The sequence below is a fragment of the Barbatula barbatula genome (genome assembly GCF_947034865.1).
Source record: "Barbatula barbatula genome assembly, chromosome: 4".
Lineage (NCBI taxonomy): Eukaryota > Metazoa > Chordata > Actinopteri > Cypriniformes > Nemacheilidae > Barbatula > Barbatula barbatula.
In genome coordinates, this window is record NC_136768.1 from 1,445,349 (window position 1) to 1,470,011 (window position 24,663).

Sequence of the window (24,663 nt, forward strand, 5' to 3'; positions counted from 1 at the left end):
TAGACATTTGACTTGTATCAGGGCCAGTAAATATCCATCCATATCACCCTGCCAAAAACATCCTGGCAACCACTCTGAACACCTTAGTAACAGCATAGCAACGGCAAGTTGACTCTGACTCCAGTTTAAGAGAAGCAACAGCATCCAGAAGGATTTGCTGCATTGCATGTCTCTCTCTGCTGGATCCTGTATGATGTTGGGTTTTGAGCCGTCAGCGTGAGCGAGTGAACGAGAGAGAGAGAGAGAGATGGAAACCTCAAACAGCTGTTGGATATCACGTGTTCATTAGTTGCATGTTGACGCCTGTGGTTTCGTCTCTCACATGATAAGCGTTTCTCTGGGGTCAGGATGTGATTATGTAATTGATGTCTTCTCATCACTGCATTCCTTACATGGTTTCATTTGGGTTATTGTCAAATAACCTCTATATGAACTTTGAAGGTTTACAAATATAACTGTGGAAAAAAGGAAGATGGCTTCAATCAGCATTTCCGCGTGTACTGTGACAAACCTCAGGGCCCAAAAGCAACGTGAAAGACTGTGAGGATAAGCAAAGATAGATTATTGCATCATATCATTATTTTGAACTGTTATTACATTCATATTGTGTTGTTTGAACATGAATATTAACAAATTTACTTAAACACGTACCTATAAATGGCAAATTCTGAAAAACATAACAGATTTGTTTCAGTTTATTTAAATAGTCCTGCAGTCTGACGAAGTCATAAAAATATGTGTCCATAATGCAGATGAGTCATGTGGACTTTGACTTGATGTCAATCTTTTTTGATGTTGAAGGAAGTTGAAATAAATGTTCTTGATCTGCTGTGTTACAACAGCATCCTAAACCTCTTTAGAGAGAGAGAGCCCGGGCTTCTCCATCACTGTAGGACAAAGAAACACATACGCTTGCAATGGCACAGAAATGTGGAGCGAGTGAGAAAACAGACGTCCTGACCTTTACTTCCATCAGTGGAGACCCGTGGAGGAAATATTAGACGTAACACCCGTGTTCAGAGGAAAAGATGAGAATCTTCACAGACTCTTACAGCTCAGACACGCAATCGCAAGGACGCAATGAAAGAAAACACATCATTGCATTTAGAAATGTTTAAGTGCAGTAACAAACCTTTTAAAAGCGTGTCAAACAGATATTCTTCTGTTCAATAATGGACACTTACTATTCGCTCCATGTGTTCTTCAGACTATAGGTGAGCGGTGAGATTCTAACATACAGATTTGACATTGTGCTCAGATCCTAAAGACCACAAGACATTCATAATTCATCTCTTGAAAAGTCTTTACTCATTCTGATGTGTCAAAACAGCTTGAGATTTAAAACACGGACAAAATGTTTCAGAAAACACAGACTGATTATACGAGGGCTTGTTGAACCTGTGGCATATATAAACAAATCCTCATTTAATAAACGAAATTAATAAGCTTTCAGAGAGTAAACATGAGCTAGTACACCAGTCCTGTTTGTTCTTCTCTGCGGTGGAGTCCTTCCTAAAGTTTGCAAACAGCTCGGTAAACTCTTAATGCAAATCTTGTGTAACTTGTCAAAAAGCTTTGAATATTTTATTAAAATGCATTCAGAGACCAACGAGAGAGAATAATCGAGTGAAGCACACGGTTTGACGGATGCAAAATAAAACATCTGAGTGTTTGATGGTTGTAACTTTGCATATACAAATATATACACATACACACTTATATATATATTTTTTTCTCATTTGGTTCGCAGGAACTAAACTTCACAGCTTAATGCTGCTCAGTAACAGACAGAGAGATCATTAAAGTAAATGTGGTATTTAACAACACTGCTGTTGTGTCCTGCAGACAGACAGACGGTGACCTGACTTGATCTGATCATAACAAACCACAAACCTGAATAACCTCGCTCATCTCTTAAAACACAACTAAACCATCTCATACGGCACATGGAATCTGTGCTCGGGGACCTTAGCAGATTTCTGCACATTACAGCTCCTAAATCAAACACATTCACCCCATCTAAGATGTGACTCATTAGTGCATGTTGTTCCAAATAAAAGAATTAGTGCGGGACGATTTCACATTTAACTCTAATGGTCGGTGGTTTATTTAAATCCTGAACAGCATTATGAAGTGTTTAACAGATGGCAATAGTTAACTTGTGTTTGTGAGACCCCTGCACTGTTTAGAGACTCCGTCAATGCTCAGAAATACACGTAAGCTTGAGAAAAAACAACATTTGTACCCGGAGGAGATGGAAACAGACATGATAAGAGACCAGCTGACAGGTGTTACTCATTTCAGATATCGGAGCGGTTGAAGTTCTCAGACAAACCCGGAGAACATTTCACTCACAGCATCAACAAGCGTCCGTGGAGTGCCGCAGTGTCTTAAAACACGAACGCTAACAGTAAGGAAGGTTTTAGAGAGCTCGTCTCTGTGATAAATCTGACATGTCTGGAGCTCAGTGGAAGTACCAGCAGGGGTCCAAAATCAGTCACACAGTAGATGAGCTTTTAGGGGAAAATGTAGTTATAGCTGGTGAACATCTTTCTTTCTGACTTTAACAGATACACTCATCAGATCCATTTCCATGTCTTGTTAAGAATCAGATTTAAATGAAGAAAAGAAGAAACATTCCGCAGTGCTAAAATGCATCTGGTATGAAACTACTTCATTGACAGATGAGTACATTTTGAAGCGATAACTCATTAAAAAAAATGTATTGTGTAAGTAGCTGTAATTGTTTTATTTACATTTAGTAATTTAGCAGACGTTTAATCCGAAGCGTTTCACAAATGTGGTTAACAATGGAAGCAATGGAACAACATAAGGACAACAAAAAGCATAAGTGCAATAGAACTGGTCTCATAAAGCCTACAAGAGTGTTTCGAGTTACTCTAAATACTAAAGTTACTGTAATCTGTTTTTGCAAATAAACTCTTTATTTGCATCTGTTTGAATGAAATCAATTTATATTAGATTAACGTAGGATTAAAGTACAACTCATCTATGCCCACGTCAATTTCATTTTGGAAGATTAAAAACTAAACTGTAACCTTCATTTATGAAGACAGACTCGCATTCTACTAAACGGTACAAAATAAGAAATATAAAAGACAAAATATTAGATTAAATAATCTATAAAAATACATATACACTATATAAAAATGAAATAAACCTTATTTGTCTACACCTTACTCTATGTGCCATAACATCAGCCAGAGTTTGGCCCCTCACTGCAAAAAGTGTTTTACAATCATCTTTGCTGTTAAAAAAAATGTAAATATGCACGCAAAGCTAAAGGTGGATATCAGGCCAAGCCGAAACTTCTCTAGACGACTCAACAGCAGCCATCTAACAGAGTGATGCATTAGGGGATTGAAGCTCACCTCAGACAGGCTTCAGTACAGAGAAACCTCATCAATATTCATTATGAGCACATCTTGCAGCCCATTTAATAACTGTGGGAACAGAAGACCCGGGGAACATTTGGAAGTTTGATGAAAACCTTGAGTAGCTTTGACGGGTCGGGGAGGATTCGGCAAGCTTAGAGAGGCCCGCCGAGGAATACGCATGGAGCTCGGACCCTGACTCCTCACCGGGTACCCGTCGAGCTGTGACAAATTACGTGCGTGGTATACACTCACATGCTGTGGAGGAAACTGATCCTCACTTCATTTTCTTTTTATCGTGATGCTCTTTCACATGACAGTTGACACAGAGAACTTCTTATCTCTTTATGGTGCTATAAAAAGTTAATGTTTTGAACGAACCCCATGACCCTAAATATTAACCCTCTGATGCTCTATTAATGCCACATCGCTCTATTGACCACATTGAAGTGTGCTAGATATCTAAACACCTTAGCAACCGCATAGCAACAGCACCCTAGCATCCATGTTAAGTTAATAAGTGCATAAGGACGCATCACAGAGGGTATTCTAGACACCAGTATAATCTGTTTTAAAGCCCTTAGACAGACTGGATTACTCATGGGGTGGATTTGTTGCTGGTTTACAGACTACTGTATACGTCTGCAACACATTTAAGTATAAAGACTTTAATACGAGTTAAAATTCGGAGATGCGTTTTCGGTTACACGTCAGATAGGACTCCATTCAACTCAAATAAAGATTGAAGATCAACGGTAAGTTATTTATATTCCTTACGGTTAACAGGCACCGCACGAGTTCATCACATTATTTAAATCTGTGTTTGATAAACAAACAGTAAACAGATTTGATATATAAATGTTATTTGTTTATTTGATCTACACTGTATCAAATAGAGTAGGTAACCTGTTCACCTGTGTTAATATACACCAGCACTGAGTAATCGCTCACTCATGAATAAAATGACACATTGATGATAGAGATTACAAGCACAGACAAATTGAAATGTATATATTGTCTTATGAAAGCCCTACAGTAAAACATTCATAAATGTCCCCATTGAACAAACCAAAGGAATTAATGAGATTAGTCAACAAACATCTGTTTAGGACAAACTGTACATCGTCCCGCAGGGGTTTCGAGTTGTTTCAAATCTGTATAAATGTCTTTGTTCTGATGATTTCGCCCCCCATTGACTATAGGAGGAAAACATACACTTGTAGTCAAAAGTGTCCCAGAAGTGTTTGCTGTCCTACATTTTTTCTACCATGGGAGTAAATGGGGGGCTATCTGTATGGTTATAAGCATTCTTCCTCTGTATTCATCATAACAAAGACATTTATACAGATTTGGAAAAACTTGAATGTGAGTTAATGATGACAGAACGTTCATTTTTGGGTGAAGCCTCAAGTCTTTGGTAAGGAGACCAAATAATACCCCAAGTCTTTTATATGAGTATTTTTCTGTTTGCTGCTCTTTAGTTTTAATAACCCTGTACAAGTATTACAATTCAGTTTTTAAACATTAAACTCTTTTTTATCACTTCAGTCTTATCGAAACTATTTACGTCACTTTAATTGTCCTGCAGATTGTTCATTTGATCATTTTATTCAAATCTATCTTCTCTGAAATGTGTGCATTCAAAATACTTTAATTAAACAAACAACATATATAGTGACGCTTCACGCCAATGTTGTTTTAGCAAAAAATCGATATTTGAATCAAATTTAGTTCAATTTAATTTGAATCAAATCCTTTTCTGTTTCTCGGTTAAATGTAATATTTTCCCTCTGAATTTAGACTTTAATAACGTCAATAAAAACAAGAAAGAAATAAAATCACAAAACGTCATGTGACGTGTCCGTGCGTACGCCCGCCCCTCCGGCGGCTCTCTCGCGCTCCTCCCCCCCGCGCCCTGGACACTGTTGCTAAGAAATAGCGTGTGCGCGCGAGCGGTTCGGAGGCGCGCAGCTCGAGCGCCGCAGCTCAGTGTTCAGTCATGGCGGCGGACCTAAACCCGGAGTGGCTGTCTCGCCTGCCTTCCTCCTGGAGTTACGGCGTGACCCGGGACGGACGCGTCTTCTTTATCAAGTAAATATCCGCGCGAGGGAGAGTCGGGTGTGGGTTCGACTCGGGGGTCTCCCGTCGCGGGCTTTTCACATTCTCTCTCCTTTTTTCTCACCCAACAGTGAAGAAGCGAAGAGTACGACCTGGTTGCATCCAGTTACCGGAGAAGCCGTCATCACGGGACACATCAAAACTCCGGGTAAGAAAACGTTTATATCTTTATATGGTTTTGACATAATGTGCGAGGGAATGCAGCACGATATGCATTTAATGCAGCGGTAGAAATGCGCAGCGGACACAATGTCAGCGCGTTTGCGTTGCATGCGCGCATGCAGCACACCTGGACGCTCAATATTTGACACAAAGTTGCATTTGTTCTGTTGCATTTGTGACGTGCACGGCGCTGCATGCCTGTCATGTGTTGCGTTTGACAGCAATGCTTTGACAGCTGGAGGGAAATGTTTATTATTGCCAGAGTTTGTCGTTGTCATTTAAAATTCCCCATTTTAAAATTCACCAGCCTTTGAACACGTAAAAATCCTGTTTATTTTAGACGGCCATGTCAACCCTTGAAATGCAAGCTGAATTGACGTGTTGATATGCGAGCATGGGAACACAGCAGTGCTTGTGGGCATCTAGAAGCACTGCACATCACAGGCATGATGTGCTGCTTGCTGCATCCGAGCGCGCGCGGTGTATAAAGGTGCACGCCGAACTTATTTTTCCTTCTCTTTCTTTTTCAGATTTACCCACAGGATGGGAGGAAGGATATACGTTCGAAGGCGCACGGTGCTTTATTAAGTGAGTTGGACGTCGGCTGTTGTTGGAAGGAGGATATTTCTCTCTCCTGTGCTTGTCTGACAGCAGCGGTGATTTCAGCCTGCCGCCCCCTCACACACGCATGCCGTAGCATTTCCAGAAATGCTTCCGCTCGCACAGAATGCACGCAGGGCGCATTAGACCTTCTCGCCCGTTTAAAAAACACGAAAGTATTTACCGTTAGGGTGACGGGTGGCTTGACAGGCCTGTGTGATTCAGAGCGGTTGGTTGAACAGGCTCAGCTTGTTTGTGAATCATACGAACCCTTAATTTTAGTCGGCTGCATGTTTGACTTGTTGTTTGGGAGTGTCTGCGGGAACGCATCTGTTCGCCAAGCTTTGGTTTGTTGGTGTGATTGTGATTTGCAAATAATTGCGAAGCTGTCGTGTAGACCAACATATTGGCATTTTCATTATCGTGTTGTTTATAATGTAACTAATGGCTCAGATGGTTAGTTCAACAAAAGATAAGAATTTTGTTTTCATTTCATCCATTCAAGCTCTTTCTGTGGCGAACAAGAGAAGAAATGTTGACGCTTTTCTTTTACAATGAAAGTCAATTGTGACTGAGGCTTTCAGTCCTTAACAATATGCCCAACATCTCCTTTTGTGTTTCATGAAAGAAACTAAGTCATACGGGTTTGCGTTTTATAGGTCATACTGGGTAAATAATGACAGAATTGTCATTTTCAGTGAACTATCTTTGATGTTGACTCCACAGTATTGTGGAGAGGCGAAGATCTTCATCATTTACATGAAATTTGTTTCTTCCACCATCGTGCCGAACCGTTCTAAGCTCAGTCTGGAACGGTTACAGTTATGTTTCCACGTGAGTGTGGTTTGACGTGGCACGATTACAAACTGTTCTCAACTCGCAATTTTGAATCGTGCTAATGAATGCGTGCAGATGCGTTATAGCTCAGTCTGTTGTGTTACATTCTAAACCTTTCCGTTATCAGCCCTGCGGTGAAAAATTCAACCATTTGCATACCGGCTGGCATGGATCGGGACGGAGTGATTGTGGTATATCTTGTGTGAAAACTGAACCTTTCAGTATATCATTATGCAATTTGTTGCGCTCTGGATAAATTCACGGCAAATGAACCTGGAGCTGAAAGCTTTGAGTTGTATTTCACAGAAGAAAATCTTGGAACAAAGGTTTTCCCACTTGTTGTGTCAGGTGACTGGAGGCAGTGTGTTGGATCGAGTGAACTGAACTGTAATTAATAGCTTAGTGGCTCTGAGCAAACCGACACTGATATTTAACATTTTCTGTTCGAGATTTGAAGCACCACTCTTGTGCCTCTTAAAGGGTACTGAAGGATGTGTGCAGACCAATAAAATGTCAGGCTGAGGTTTGCAGAAAGCTTGCGAGCCGTTATAAAAATTTACACGTCACTTATTCTCCAGATAAATACATTGCTTAATAGTTTTGATATTGTAGCTAGCTAATGTTTTGTTCATCGATGATCCTCGTTGCATAAAATGCGTGTTGTCTCAAGTATACAGAAAAAATATGTTTATTTCTTCTTTACATTACTTGAACTTCCTTCTACTTCTAGTGTGTAGCTATGTATGTGGTTTGTTTTGCCATTTTTGTTCCCAACCCAGAACGGAGCGTTTTGGGACCTTGACTGATGAGAGCTGATTTATTTATTTGTGTCAGGATTGACAGTCCAATTGTTTCAGTGCCTCCCCTTCGTCCTCAAACCTAGGAAACAACAATTGGAGACCCAGGCACAGACCTAAGGCCCTTCCATCACTGTCCGCTTACTCCGATGAACACTCTTGGGACACGCTAACCCGTCTAACGAATCCCTCCAGTGATCTACCACAACTCTCTTTGTGACCAAATCCAGGGACTTTGTTATGTGCATCATCTTTTGCTTGAATGGACATTCTTTTGTCTGTCTGTGGATTACCGTACTGTGCCTGACCCTGGACTCTTCTACTGGAGCATACCTGGAGGTGCAGAGCGGTTCTCGTACACATATATGATGTAGGATTGCAGATTAAACCTGAGTAAGTTTGATATCTTATTCTGGCCGTGAATGCAACACTGGGAACTGTGATTGATCAGTATGGAAGGACAGACTGTACAGTGACCAATGACATTTAGGGGAACTGGTTTAGCTCACATTACCGCAGCGGCAGATGGCGAACGGTCTGAGATTGAGACCGATACGTGGTCATTTATTATACAGGTATAAAGTCGCTAAGGGTCTCGCTGAGAATGCTCAGTAGCAGAGACTGGTGGTGTTTGATCTAAGGGCCTGTGCGTGTGTGTCCACGACACTGCAAGGATGCTTTTTCGATGTCATCCAGGAATAGCAAGGCCTAGCTAGAGGAAGCAGAAATGCGGATTAGCTCATTTGTGATACTTTTTGTTCTTGGTGGAGCGTAACCGTGACCGCACATTGTTTTTGCGGATTCAGAATGATTTTTCTGATTCATTTTCTTCAAGGCGGATTTAAAGCTATTTGTTAAAATGTTTAGAAACCTTGAATAAATTGCATATTATGAAACACAAGTACTCTGATGGATATTGATGCACCCAATGTGAATGATGTCATTGAAAGCTAGTTATCGATATCGTGGTCACATGACCGTATGAAACGGTATGTCTTCTGGGCCTAACATAGATAATGGTTTATCCTTAACCCACTACGAATAAACGATCCCAACAATATAATTTTGAATTATTGTTATTATGAGATGTATGATGGTTGTTGAAACATTTTGTTAAACTTACTTTCTTGTAATTGTCTCTATACGGACCTTATACGACCTTATAAGCTTTTTGTACAATATTTTCAGATATATAGAAATATATGTTGTGTAAGATTCAATGACATCATTTATACTTGCTGCTGCACTCTCATTAAGCAATTCTTTTTTTCCATAGAAACAGCGATTTTTCTCTGATTGTGACAGAATCATACATCATTGCTTAATCTGGTGCTAATTCTATTTTAAAAGATGCATGTCATTGGGAAGTGAATGTGATCAGGCTTCTGAAATCTCACTGTTGGACTCCATTCCTTTCTTCTGTAATCTTTTGAGTCAAAGGAACAAAGGTTGAAGTAAAGTGAATAACCTGCGATCTACATCTGAAGTGGTGAAGAAAGGAAAGTTACGCCATTCGTCAGAAGAGTTTAAAGGGCACGCTTCAAGACATCGCTCTGTTTTCGGTTTCGCTTGGCAGCTGTTCCAGCGTCTTGGGAATGCTGCAAAATAAACAGCTCCGTAAAGCAGCGCATGTTGGTCATTAATTTCCGCCTAACAGCGCTGATTGGGAGTCACGGCGGGAGGCGGGGCTTGTTTTCCCTCCCTGTGTCTTACTCATCCCTTGTGTTGCACGTTAAGGGGACTGCAGTAAAATAAAAGCACTCAAGTCATGATTTCATCGACAGATTGCGACAGAATGGAATAACCTTTTGCCAGTCCTTGTTTTAAGTGCACTTGTTCTCGAGATGCAATCTCTTGCTGTTTTTTTCCTGGGCCAGTTCAGACTGGAGTGGGGAATAAATGGAGCGATGTGGCAGGATTTGACGAGAGAAGAAAGTTGCAAAGGTCACATAACAGTGTGACGTGCTCTTTCTGAAGGTTTACTTTATGTTCCAGCATCACGTCTTTGTCGTGCATTTTTTTCCGCTTATTTCCTGAGCTGTAGTATTTTTTGTGGTCATGCTGTAAATTGGATTCATTTAAAGATGCAGCTTCACGGCGAGGGTTTTAGCTCGCAGACAGTTTAGCTGCAAACCCTTTAGAGAAATTCATCCCTAATAAAACCCTGTGACTGCGGCAGTGCATGTACAACATTTATAACAATAAACCTACTGTTACTGTAAATAATAAACGATAACTGTCAGACTTCAGATCTCCCTATTGTGCCTAATTAGTTAGGATCATTTAGTAAGAACTATGTTGTTTTGTTCCAACGGAAGGTTATTGTTGTTTAGCCTGTTATCCATATAATAAAACTACTACAGTAGATTGTATCTGTAGTTTTCCAGATTGCTTGTGTGTGTGTGCAGGTTTGTCTTCTATTGCTTTCACACAAAGACAAAACATATAATTAACTGGTATGAAAGCAATTATAATTAATGTGATGTCATTACTATTATTTATTACATGGCTCGTTGGAATGCTCCGTTCTGATTGGCCAGTCGCAACATTTGCAGGTTCGTTATTTCAAGATAACAACCGCTCAAAACGAATAACACACGCCACACGGTAACCTACATGCAGCAAATCATTTTCACAGTTTGGTTTTTGACAACTTAAATATAAGTATTTGTTTAAAAAAATGAAGTGTTTCACCTTGCCGTTTGTCCTTTTAAATGCTGCTGAATTAAATGTCTCTAATGGTCTTCATATATTTACATTCAGCTGGTTTTCCACAGAATGAATCATGCAAGATGCTGTGGTTTTAGGACAGCTAAGTGGGTCGATGGATGGGTGGAGAGGATCCACACTGATGAAAAGCTTCCTAATGCTTCCTGTGACTTTTGAGTTATGTGGGGACCCATTTCCTCTCTCTCTCTCTCTCTCTCTGTCTCTCTGACTCTCTCTCGTTTGCTCACTTGCACTCACAGTGTTAGGCCGAGGAGAAATGTAGCGAAATGGTACATGACTGCATCACCCGTCGATTGTTTTGACACACGAGTCGGTTGTTGACAACTCTGTGTTGCGAATCAATAGAAAATATGAAATTGGCATCCGAGTGCTGGGAGGTCCCGTGATGACCGATCACGTAGACGTGTATTAAAGGTGCTTTATGCCCTTTCAGCCATTTTCCAGTTGTTTTTTATTACCCTGTCAAAAAATGACACGAAGCCAGTGGGAATGGTTCAGCTGTTAGACACTTAATATTGGGTTTGGATGATTCGTATGTGTGGACATCTAAATGAATGACTAGATGGCAGCTTGAGAGATGATGGAGAGCTCACTAATTCATAGTCAGCAGCCGGATGCTCTTTCTTGAGGGAGGTTGCGTTATATGATGATGTTAACCAGCTCGCACGGTTAGATTTTTACCAGTTAGGATAGATGTTTAAGGAAACAGTGCTAGTCTAAGTCTGGTGTGTGTGACGACAAGCATGGCAATTTCTGGGTCAGCCCAGTAGCTACGCTGTGAAACCGGGCCAAACTTTGAGGTTTTAACAAGACGCCAGCGGAGATGCTACTTGGTGATTCTCATTAGGATCTCTCAAAACCCCGGCGATGTCTCCGAGTTGTTTTGTACGCTCCGTGTGTCTTTTGGCGACTGTCTGTTTCTCTGTTTCTAAAGCGCCCTGACAGTGCAGGCTTCATGGTTGGATGATCTGTAGTGCAGGTGATGCGGAGGATCGAGCCCAGCGCATGCTCTCTGCATGCGGCCCTGTCCTGCAGCACAACATCTTTCATCTCTTCAGCACCAGCGACCTGCGGTGTGACTCGAGCACCGAGACCTCATTCTTCCCCCTCCTGCTGATATCAGGAGTCAGGCCTCTCTTGATGGACGGCTGTCATGTGCAGTAAGATAATAGATTTACTTTTTTGCCAGTTTTGACAAGGTCATAATTTTTCTGGGTAATCCATGAGCGCTGAGCCCTTTCCCTAATGCCTTTGCTCAATTAGACAGATTAATAAAGTGATATTGGGCTCTTAAAATTCACTGCCACTCCTTGACTCATGATATTTATTCGAGTTTTTCTTGATGTCATTTCTACCAGACCAGATCTCATTACCTCATTATCTATTGTGCAAATACACATCAAACAAACGCTGCCTTTTCCCAGCCAAACCCTCACGAATTAAGGTTTTGAATGTTAGTTTAGTGCTCTGCCATAATACAAAGGTTGTGTTTATTTTATTTAACTCTTATTTTGTGGTTTTCTTTGGGAAGACTGTAAAGTTTCTTTAGATGTTTGTTACATTTTTGTATAGGTGTAATGACTAAAAGTGGAAGTTATAGATGGATGGATATTATTGCATTTATACAAATGCATTTTTTCTCTCTCTTGCTTAGAATCCTTACAACATTTTCTGTGATCACGATGTCACAGATGTGTTCTGCATTGGTTGTAAGTTTATAAATCTTGTGCATTCATTTGTGTATATGGGTTTGTTAAAGGTTAGCGTCATGTCAATCTGTGCAGAGAATTTCTGGTGAAGGTGGGCTCCGGGCAACGTTTGGGTTTCGGGAGGCTCAGTACAATTCTTCTCACATCTTGTCTCCTCACCAAGCCGGCCTGTCATGACATTCTCATTTAGTTGTCTGTGTGCTGTGATAAGAGAACACTCACATCTGCTACAGGTTCAGATGTGCTGTCTGATGATTGGATCTGAACTTTGAGGAACGGCTGTGGAAAATTCGGAATGGTATTGAAGGAATTCGATTTCAGGTTTTCCATTTATTTCAAATTAAAAGTAGAGCGTATTTAACCGGGCTGTTCTGCAGACATCTATCAATCGATAAATAGTTTGAATTATAAAACAATAATTAAATCATAGAGGACGAAAATCATCTATATAAACTCATAGAGTTATCATGCATGCATCAAGTGATGACATTTTTCCATATGTTTCAACTCGCCATTTACATTTCTATTGTAAATATGTCGTTTTATATTGTTTAATACATTTAGTAAAACATTTAATCACATTCATATTAATGGGTTAAATCTTTATGATTGAATGACTGTAGTAGAATGACTGCATTATGAAAATGATTTGGTCGGAAAGTGTGGGAACCCACCTTGGAGTACTGTTTGCCTTCTCTGCTTTTGTATCATGTTTACTTTGCAATCTGTAGTCTAATAATCCCAGTGTGGCGAACAGGTAGTCCCTTGCTTTGCTTATCAAACAGAATCAGAAACATTGTGTAATAAATGTCCCAGGCTCGCCCGTGCTAACGTATTTATGACTTACGGAGATTTATTATGTTTGTAAATAGAGGTCTAGAAGCCTGCAGTGTCCATCGACATCTAGTTACATAATTCAGTCTTTATTTTCACTACCAGACTTTATTAACAGTTCTCGGATGGTGGGTTATCAGCGTTCAGAGGCTTCTCTTTAACTGTTTCTTACAGGGAGGTGTGAAAAAGGTCAAAGCCGACCAGTAACAACATCATTAATCTAATTGACTCCAAAAAGCTTTATTAATTCACGCCTGATGGTTTTAATTTTCCTTCAGAGTCAAAGCCCATCAAATTTATCGCATTAATCCTCGTCCCTGGTTGTATCGTCAGGGGTCTCTCTCGAGAATTGAGAACACTACACAGATTGAGCGGAGAGAGAGGAGGATGACCTTGAGTGACCTGCCTGTAGACTCAGTCGATGGCACAATCTCTCTCGGCCCGCCCGGACCCACCGCTGAGACCTGAAGAACGCTTCACGGTGTTCGGTTGATAAGAAAACGACAAACAGAGGGATGAAAGTCCTGCAATTGGCAGAGAAATCAGGTCGGCCGAGTAAACATTCTTCGTTTGTGACTTGGTGGTATGTTAAACCAGTTTGCTCTTTGAGCGTGTCCTCGCAGGAGTGCTTTTAGATGCACAAACTTGGAACAAATATGACATTGTTGTTGTTGTTTGTTCATCCTCATGACATTCCAAACCTGTAGGTTTTTCCTCCCACTGGAACATGAGATGTTTGTGTGAACGTTTGCATTTAATCTTATAAAACTAACCATGGTTTAACTACACCGTAGTAACCACTGTTTTATTTGGTTTTATGAGTGTGATGCATCACGACACAAGAGAATACTGACAGGATTTTCATTTGTGGGTGAGCTGGAAGCCGGTGAACTGTGAAACATCTTTTTAAGTGTTTTCTGTGGGTCTCTGCTCTCGTGTGTGTTGCATGCGAGTTGGAAAGTTTGAAGCTGTAAATGATCCTCTTCGAAACGGCTGTCCCTCTTGGGTTGTGGTCTGGCGTAATTTACGGCCACTCCCAAGATAAGTCTGATCCAGAGGAAGCAGGGCCGTACGCTGAGAACCGTAATAATGGGTTTCCCGTCCTGAAGTGAATCGTAGGGGCTCGTGATAAACGCTAATGCTTCGGAACAACATATATTCACGTGGCATTTATACTCATCTCCTCTTTCATGCGGCCGTCCAAATGGCTGCCAGCTGCTGTTTAAAAGGAAGAAAATTAAATTTTTACTTCCCACTACAATAAACAGCCAAACTCAGTTTTGAACGTGAGCCAAGGATCTGTAGGAAACAATACATATAATCAAGAGATATAAACAGAGGCTGCGAAATCAGAAAACATTGATGCGAGCAGGCAGCCAATCGACAGCCAGACGTATATCTGTCTGAATGTAAAGCATACGCATTCACCGTGTGTACTTACTTTTATTTCCCAAAGCATGTGACGTGTGGTTGAATTCCAGCCAGGCCACGTGCACTGACCTGAGGTTTCTCATCACATATTGAATGTCCTCCTGGTTTCCACAGCGACCGAGGGATCAGCTGTAAACTCCGCTCTCGTGCGATTTAAGTGTTTTTCGGTTGTGCGAGTATCGGATTCAGATTAATTGGTGCCAAATGCTCTCCCAGTCTCTGCGAAAAACAACATTTATTATTTTGCTTCATAGAGATGAATGAATGCCTGTTCGCTCTAATATGACTCTTTCTTCTATGCGGCACAAAAGAAGATATTTTGAGAAATGTCTCAGTGGTTTTGTTTCCATTCAATAGGTTTTGGTTACCAGTGTCCTTCAAAATATCTTCTTTGGCATTCTGCAGAACAAAGAATGGGGTAGCCGTCCGATTGTTGAAGTGCCTTGTCATTTTTTCCCCATCTATCACAGGGAGGCGAGTTCAGACAGACGACGTGATTGGCAGGATAATGGAGAGTTGTGTCAAGCCGGTGATGTAATCTAATGTGAAATTTAATCTGTCTTGTAAGCGCTTCTGTGTGGCTGTGTTTTGAAGTAAAGCTTCCCACCCCCACCCGTCCCAATGCCCTCATTAACCCTTAAGTGAGCTTACGTGATTGTGCTGCTTAAAATTGAAGTTTTAGCCCTTAGTTTCCACAGCATTGGCTTGAAACTGAGAAATGACCACGGCAAATGAAAACCAGACAACGACTGTCTTTGCCGGAACTCCCTCATGGTGGAGTCATGCAATTACCGCAGCAAAACAGCTGATGCACACCAAGTGCGTTTGGCTGTCTTTAGTGTCGAACACTTCCCTGCTCGATCATTGGATTCTGTACCCAATTTCAAATACCCTCTCTTGTAGTAAATCCCACCACTGTCCGTTTGGCACTCTGTTTGGGTTGTCACACGAGGGGACTGTAATAATGGGAGATTGACTGAAGAAGCCACCTGGAGTGTTGAGGTGTATGTGTGCAAGAAGACGGCCATTAGTAGTCATCCAGGTCTTTTTGCCACGCGTGAGTCGTAAATTCCTCCACCCGCCGTTTTCTTTTATTGCTCCTGCTATAGTAGATGTTAATGATGTGCATACTACAGATGTCATCAGATCGGTTCCCACTTGACACAACAGCTCTATTTCTTTTTATTTTGTATTAAACAACCGTCGAATGTTTAGAATCATCGTGGGATGTTGGCCGGCTTACGGAGTCCCAATCCAAATGTTGGCAACGTAATGTTTTTTCTCTCTTTTTCTGTGAATATGGTAATTTATAAAGCTTTTTAAGACGCGTTCAATCAGAAGCGCATACGCTGCAGCCCAAACCCAGAGTTTAATGGGATTGTCCTCCTCTGCAGCATGCGACGCTAAAGCCTCACTCAAATCCAGCGCTGTCGTCGCATGCAACGTTTTGATTTCAAAATTCGTGCAAATGTCGGCATTCTCTAATCCAACCAAACACTTTTTACTCTGGGAGAAGAATACTGTCGACTTGAGCTCAATGTTTTGATCAGCTGCCAGAAGTTGACAAGTCCAGCAACCATCTTATCTTCTTAAAGGGATTGTTCGCGCACAAATGAAAATGGTTATTCCATTATTCACCCTCATATTATTACAAACCTGTATGAGCTTCTTTCCTCTGCAGAACACAAAAAATATAAAGAAGAACATTGATAACCAAACAACACTGAACTCCATTGACTTTCATTATGAATGCAAAACCACTGAGACATTTCTCAAAATATCTTCTCTTTTGTTCCACTGAAGACTCACATACAGAGTCTTGAATGACAGATTTGTATGACAGACTATTGTGAACTGGGATAGCGTTATATGCATTTTATGTTCTGACTGATACGCTGATCTCATGAAAGGGACGTCCCACCTCAGCGCTTCCTCTAATCCTGACTAACGTGGCCACCCTGCCATTAATCTCTCCTATCAGATTATCCAGCTCTTAAACCCATTTTTGTCCCACACCGAGGGTGGCATGATAGCACCATTTACTGACGGACACTCCATGTGTTGCGCTGCATTCATTCGACTGTTGCAGACAAGACCCGTGAGCTAATATGAAGCAGATGTGCTGGTAAGTTGGTGCGGCGACAGCGGCGTGTTTTAATAGATGTACTAATGTGGTTTGCATTGGGTTAGTTCGGTGATGGATGAGGATGTGAATTGGAGAGGTCTTGCGTAGCTAGATCCGCTAGTTTCTAATGAACACGTTTGTGGTACCGATTCTGATGTGCGTAGCCGAGAACTCAGACATTCTGGACTAATGAAGTGTAGAATGTCACGGCTGCTGCTTAAAACTCGAGTGAAGAGGCTTCTTGAGTTATTGTTTTAATCACGGCCCGGATGGCAAGTAGTGGAGATGATGTTTATAATAAAACGTGATGTGATTTACAGTTCGTTCGCGGCCCCCTCCAGTTTGCCCCCGTTTTGCGTTTTGCCCATGAAACATCATTTTGCTTGATTTAATTAGAACACGCAGGCTACATGAATTGCTTTCAGATTGCGATATGAGGAACAACTTGACAGGAGCGTGCGAGATCTTCATTCATGAGAAAGAGAATTTTGAGGATGATACGGTGTACAACAAAGGTCACAAAGTGTATTTTAAAAGATTGGGTAAGAAACTACTACTTCAATTTGTTTTCTGAAAATAAAAATGACAAACCTGTGCGACAGGTATGTGTATTTTTAGCTGGTGTTTTTGGTAGCTTGGGTCTTTTGACTAGTTGCTAGGGAGTTCTTAATGCATGCTGGGTGGTTAATGTGCAATGTAAATCTATGTGATTAAATTTTCCACTTCATATCATATTTTTATCTGTATGGTCAGTTAGTAATTGAAATATTTACATTTGGGGTTTGTTCCCGTCCCATATGAGCCCAGTAGTACTCGTGATGCTTTTCTGTAGCATACAGATTATTTTCCCTGAATGTTAATTTCAATATGATTTAATCTTTAAATATAGAATACTGCTAAACTAAATTGGCAATAAACTACAGACTGTGCAGCGCTGTATGAAGTTAATCAAATGAGTTGCAGATCTGTCACATGTGCCGCAGGTTTTACTCACCTGGAGGCTCTCCAGGGGTCCCTCAGATCTTCTTACCTCTCTAGACATACCCACAATCCCTCTATCATGGCAGTGACTCATTTTCCCTGTGGCACGAAATGACCTCACCTCCAGCAGAGAACATCATCAAAGCTTGTGTATGGTACTCCAGTAATGGCTCTCTGACTTAAATATTTTAATATTTCCACGACAGAGCTGCACCCGTCTCGCCGCGGCATAGCTGCATCACATATTAACTCTGAGTCTACAAAACGCCATTTACCCGAGAAGCTTTGCTGAAGAAGTCGTGTCACCCAGCCAAAGGGGTCATGTTTTTTCTTCTTCAGCAAATGCTTAACAAGGATAGAAAAACCATGCCTGTCGTTGGGATATGTTATTTTTGTGTTAATCTGATGTGAATCATGTTTTCTATCCCTCACTGCATGCGCTTATGTGATTAATTTTTAAAAAGCAGTATTAGAGCTCCAGCTTTGAATGCCCGGCATATGTTGCAGTGATTTGAAGGCAATTTGCTTGATGTAATCCTCAGGTGTTTATATAAGGGATCACTTTTTATTGGAATCGCAGTAATGGCAGCAATATCGCATTGCAGCACGCAGCTTCGTTGCAATGCAAACAAAAGCCTGGCTCTTCTCTCATGTTCGGTTGATGTTCATCCTAGTGTCATGAGACCTCCTCAGACTCAATGATAAAATGTCAGTATGGGAGCCGACCGCGTAGATGTAGTGTGGTGTGTCATTACCTCGGCACTGTTTGCAGTCCTTCGTAACCACTCCACCTTCCTCTCCATCTCTTGTGAGGCGTGTTAAAATTGCCCAGTTGCTTTGTGCATTGTTAGTTGGTATAATATGAAACAGCTCGTGTGTTGAAACGTTCCATGGGAAGAAAGGCAGAATAAAATCCAAGTCAGTTCCTTTTTACCTTGAAGGCTTTTCTCTACACCAGCTTCTTTCCCCTATTAATAATTCACCTGCCGGTTTCTGTCATCGTCCTGTGTGACTTTTGGAGACATTAAAAAGTGTATGTTGCTCTTGAAAGTAGAATGGTACTTAATCAGAGAATGACTGTATGAATTTGTAAAACAAGTCTGCTGTTATAGAAGACTGATGTGTTTGAAATGTGCCTGGATTGCTGTAGATTGTTTTGGTTTGTGTTGTTCGAGCTGCAGGCTGGATCGCTCTAGAACAGCGTTGTGAATCGCTCTAGATTTGTAGCTCTGGGAAAGATGTGTTAGAGGAATTGGATTCATCTTACGGTAGCTGGTTTTCTGCTGTAGGGTTGATTTCTATTGCATTAAAACTCTGTATTGAATTAATGTTAATGTTTAAGATGTTTCTGTTCTTATAACAGGGCTCAATCCCTCTAGAGCATTATTTTGAAGTAGTTTTAGACGTTTCTGTTCTTATAACAGGGCTCAATTGCTCCAAACCAGGGGATATGTCAGCGCTGATATGTAGGTGTTTCATGTATAGATGTCCATGCACAGGTTTGTAAGCTTGTCTCATGTGTTTTGACTGGATCTTGTGTTTCCTCCAGACGATGATCTTCTAATGGTCAGCTCAGGGCTGTCTTACACTAATGAGGTTACATAAGATGCTAAACCTGTTTGCTGTGAGGTGATAAAAGCGGATCCGGCCGAGGATGATCGGGGAACCTGAGCCGCTGGACGTTGCGAGTTTGGTTCTGGGCCAAAAAACGTAACCTCCTGATGGTCTTTCACACAGGGTAGATTGAAGCATCCCGGTTTGTGGCGGAGGCCAATCTGTTAGCAGTATCAAGGCCTGTCTGTCAAAGAATTTATATTTAACACAATTATAATTGACATATGACAACATCGCTGCCCAGGGAAAGGTTAAACATTTGAGACAATGGTTTAACATGTCATGTGCAGTCAATTTGATCATGGCAATAAAGAAATATTTCACTACATGACAAACATACCTTGTCTGTGTTTAAAGAGGTTACGCTTTGATCTGTGTAACTTCTGTTGTGTTAAATTGTTGCGTGTACCTAGGGAATACTGGGTAAAGTGCCTCCTCTTCATGCCTGGAGATGTCAGATTGAATTTTCTGTGTAATTCATTGTAATTGAAAATCGTAAATGCAAAGTGTTTATCACGATTATGATAAATATAATTAAATATTTGTTTTTGGATTTGTTAAATAATTCTAATCTGTACAGATGACAGAAAATCTGAGTTCTGTTATCTCCAATAGTCTCATTGGACCGTGATTGTGAGATCACAGTTGTGTAGTTGAGTCTATAAGTGCTTGTCTGTATTTGTATGCCGTTGTAGAAATGCAGGACTTTATTGAAAGCGAGACGACTTTGAGAAACCCTGCAAACTAACCAAGGAAACGCTAATGACTTACTTCAAAGCCCCGCTAAAAGTTTGGACAACAGTGCCAGTTAGCTGAATTCTGCCAAAACGAGAGGAAACGACATCATCAGCGCTAACGGTGACAAAAATAATTGTGAATTCGCAGGCAGAAATGGAGCAGAGATAAATTTAGCACAAAGTCACCTGACCGTACGACTCTGGGGAGCTTACTACAGAGAAACCGTAACGCTTTCAGCGGATCGACTTGAATATAAATAACGTCTGAGATGTGAACTCGAACCGGCTACAGCGGTTGCCAGCGGGTTGAATGTGATGTTGTTTTTCATGCAAATAGATGAGCGTGTGTATGATGCAGAATTGTCAAGAACAATTTGTTATTATGCTAAATTAGAGTCGACAGTTAAATCTATGTAACTGTTAAACTGACAAATAGTTAAAACCCTATTACAAAACTATAGCACAGCTTTTCTTACGTTGAGTAACTGTATGTCGTTGTTAACTTCGTCTTTCTAGACTGTCTAACACCAGTCTTTCACGTCTTGAACATCAGATTGTGTTGTGTGTTTTGGCTCAGGATCTTCTCTAGCTCTCCTGTCGGGTCTGTTGCTTTAGTATATCAGCGGGGAGGAGGACAAAGTGACTTCAGATTAGATCTGTCACAATATGTAGTTTCCATTATTGTGGCCAAAAGTATTGAAGACAATGTATAGTAATATTACTATATTTAACAAAAAATTAACAGTAATGCAATAAATAAATCTTTTTTTATTTGTTTACCCCAACATCCCCAAATTGAAGAAGCCTTTTGTTTCAGAGATGCTGCGAATAGTTCACAGAAATTGAAATGAGTGACGTGTATAGAGCCATGCTTGCCGTACATATTAAATGAAGTATATGACGTTTCTATCAGTGTCTACAAGCTTAACCAGTTTAATTATATACAACATTCCCTTTAAATTAAAAAAATATTTGTACATCTATAGTTTAAAACAAGCATCTCTCTCTCAGGTCTGGCGAGCCATCAGTAAATAAAGGGCTGTTTACACGAGCAGAATTTGTCTGTTTAAAGCATGACGATGTGCTGTTGTTTAAGGGGAGATAAGAGTAAAACTATTAAGACTCGTATCATATTCCACTGCAAGCGCAGGCTTGGGGTTATAAAGCCTACATGACGTTCATTTAACACACCAGAAGTCCAAGTTGTGAAATGAAGGGCAACCTTTACTTACTGTATAATGACTCGTGTTGAGCAATCCTGCGGTCTGTCGTGTTGGTCATATTCCTGAGAAAGTGACACACAGCAGGGAGTCTGGGCAGGAAATGACCTCATCTGGAATCGCCCCACCTTCTCGTCCAATGATCTGTGCTTTTACACACAGCCCTGACTCATTCATAGGAAACACAAGCTCTTTTGTTTAATTAGGCCTCCAGTTCCTTCAAAAACTTTCGTGAGCCTTTTTTAGTCACTTATTAATTACTGTTAATACTAGAAAGTTGACGGTTGTGTTATCCTGTGTTTTATATAGAGGTTTTATCCTGACGTGTAACCTTTAAAAAAAGTGTTGTCTTTATTTGTAGCAGCAAGCAATGGCGAGCAGGTTTTCCTGGTTCATCGCTGTGATATAAATAAGAATGTATTGTCTCGTCATGAAAGAGGACGCCACAACTTCCTGTTTTAATCGGAAATGTGTTTGCACGGGAAGGGAAACTGCTCAAACTGTTTAATGGGGTTTTATCCCAAACAACATCTTGACCGCTAAACGGCTTAACGTAACTTCAGTAAACGGAGAGGCGGTTTTGGCCGAGAGATGCTGAGAATAAACACTAGATGAGCCCGAGGTAAAGACAGCAGGGTCGGACTTTGGACACACACACCCACATGTGTACGAGCTCTCTTTATCAAACGCCAAACAACCGGTTTACTGCTTTATAAACCAAGAGACCTGTTTTTTTAGACAATCTTTTTCATTTCTGACACTATATTTAGTTTTTATTTAAAGAGATATGTGTTAGATCTTTCCTGTCTCTATCTTTTGCAGGATCTAAATCTAGCTTGCGCATAAAAACCCAAGTTTGAAAACTTCTGTAGATGCAGGTTAGTTAAAAAGATCAGGCCGGAGCAGGTGCGTCAAGCCGTGTTTACTAAATAAAGAAATGGGACGGGGTGCTGGCTGGTAAAGATGTGTGCTGGCTCTCAGAGTTCAGAAGGTCATCGGTGGCATTAATCCTTCGCAGCGAGCGATAATATATGTCTGAACCATCCCGGCTTTAAAAATAGCACGACTTTAGTTGTTGCCACTGCCAAGTGTGTAATGAAGTAAAGAGAAAATGGCTTGGATTGGTTGAGAGGGGTTATTCCCTCAGTAGGGACCTTCTTTGTAAATCTTAACTTGAACACAAGCGTCCTAAACATGCACGGCATGGAAAGAGTCGAGATCTAAACATCTTCCATTTGTTATTGTCCCTGTGTTGACTGTCACGGAAGGATAGAAAGTTTACTCGGCTGCTTGAAATCTATTTTGGGTGTTGTGCTGGGTATTTTGGTCCAGAGGGAAATCTCATTGGCCTTAAGTCACGCTCCACATTGAGACATTAAAACAGTGCTGTGAATTTCTGCAAAGCTTGTTTGTTATGTTGTATTGTGAACTCTGATAATTGCACATGCGATATGATGCCTTGTAAAAACAAAGACCCCATAAATTGTTTTTAAAGACCCCATCGCTGGCTGTGATAACCTCTGTCCTGGGACTTATGCGGTACATTATTGATATCTCTGGAGTGAACGCTCTGTATCAAACATGCGGTCGATCTATGATGAAATGATCACCCTGCTCACCCAGTTCAGGGTCATATGAGGAAACCTGTAAACTCAAGTGTGCATATTAAACATACATAGTTGAACGCTCGCGTGTGAACAGAAAAACACAGACATCATGTGAAATCAGTTTTTCTCATGCGTGTTGAAACGGCTCTGGAGTTTACTTGGAGAGGAGCTACTACTGAGTTGCGTAAAGATGTGAATGAGGGCTGTGAAAAAACGGTGGGAACCGTGAGCACGCGCATGGGTCGTGTTAGTGCATGCATGTGTACACACACCTTGGTTTCTCTAGTTTTCAAGGGATTAAACTCTTAGGCGGTCTGAGAGTAGATACTGTGTGTGTGTGTGTGTGTGAGAGAGAGACAGATTGAGCTTGGAAAAGGCCTTTGGGTCTGTCTTATTATCTGTACCATGTTTTTTTTCTTTCTAGTAATCTCAAGCTGTTTGTGTGCTAGAGGTCCTTCCTTGGCATTATGACAGCGCTATTCTTCATTTATATCTTGATTTATTATTTTAATAAATTCTCTGGTCGGTTAGTTTTGCATAGTAACTTATAGTAGAAGATGTCATACACAAGTGCAAAATGAAATGCAATGTTTTAAATGCGCATTGTGTTTGTAATGCAGGTTATAAAGTGACCATGAGGTTTTGATGACAGTTCAGTATGTGAATGTGTAAACTACTTTGTGGTTCTTTCTTTTAATTTAGTTTAATGATCACTATGAGGTCATTTATCAACTTTATTTTATATAAAATTTCAATGATTATTATAAATCCATAATTTCTAGATGAGATTCATTTGGGTGTGTGTTTGTTTGGGGCGGCCGTGTTCTTCCTTTGTGTGTCCGACCACATCAAACCTGTAGTCCAAAAGAGGAAATTACAGGAAAAAGCAAAGCATGCACAAACAGAGATCACAGCGCTGTGCTCCGCCTCCAGCCGGACAGAAAGGGCTGACGCACCCGAGCTGTAATGCCAGAGGGATATAGACGGAGGAACAGCGTGACGGCCAGCAGCAGGCGTAGGAATATAAACGTGAGATGTGTCTGTCTGTCTCGCTGTCTTTTATCTGCTCATTAGTTTGCAGCCGCACATCTTTCCGTGATATCTGTCACATTGGTTCGCACGGTCCAGAAATATAAGACTGAAATCTGATCAACTCTGATAAGCATGTGTGTGGGTTTGGCGTGTACGCAGGGCCGAATGTCAGAAGCGTGTGCCTGGGCTTCTGCACTCCATCATATCAGTCTGAGATCTGTATCCCACAATTCCTCTGCTCTACTGCTTCCCCGTCGCTAGGTGCTTTCCATTTTACAGCTCGACGGCATCTCGCAATCTGGTTTTCTAATCAGCGTGTCCAAGCTCCTTATTTATGACCTCACATCTTGGCCGTACGCTGGGCCGATCCGTCACCTTTGGCTGTGGTTTTGTCTCTCTCACCCGTCCTGTTCTATAAAGGACTTCTCGCTGTTATTTGTGTGCTGTCTTTTAATTATTCTGCCCGGGACGTTGCTCAATTAAAGTCGGGGGATTGATGAGTCCGTCTACCTTATCGTGCAACGCTAATAGAACAGCAGCAACCGTGCGGCGGGCAGACCGAGAGTTTGCCGCTATACTACACCACATTCAAGCACACGCTCGCCCCTCCTCTTCCTGTACTTATTGTAATTGCTTTGACCCCTACGGTTGCACCCTTTTGAGTGTGTAGAGAGGTTTATAGAGTGGAAGTGATGCTGGGTTCGCCTGATAGCGCTTGTGCTTTTGCACCAACT

The 24,663-nt window shown here is 41.1% G+C and overlaps 1 protein-coding gene across 16 annotated transcripts in view; it reads left to right on the plus strand.

Annotated features, from left to right (window-relative positions):
- The first annotated feature begins 5,316 nt into the window (after nucleotides 1–5,316).
- The window catches only part of plekha5 (pleckstrin homology domain containing, family A member 5), an 82,475-nt gene continuing 63,128 nt past the window's right edge, over nucleotides 5,317–24,663 (plus strand). For all 16 annotated transcript variants that reach the window (XR_013786532.1, XM_079454634.1, XM_079454635.1 and 13 more), the window contains exons 1-3: nucleotides 5,317–5,486; nucleotides 5,585–5,661; nucleotides 6,206–6,263. Coding sequence is in view for 15 of the 16 variants with exons in the window: in XM_079454634.1 (XP_079310760.1) it covers nucleotides 5,395–5,486; nucleotides 5,585–5,661; nucleotides 6,206–6,263 (227 nt within the window). In the remaining variant the exon portion in view is untranslated. The remainder of the gene's footprint in view (nucleotides 5,487–5,584; nucleotides 5,662–6,205; nucleotides 6,264–24,663) is intronic.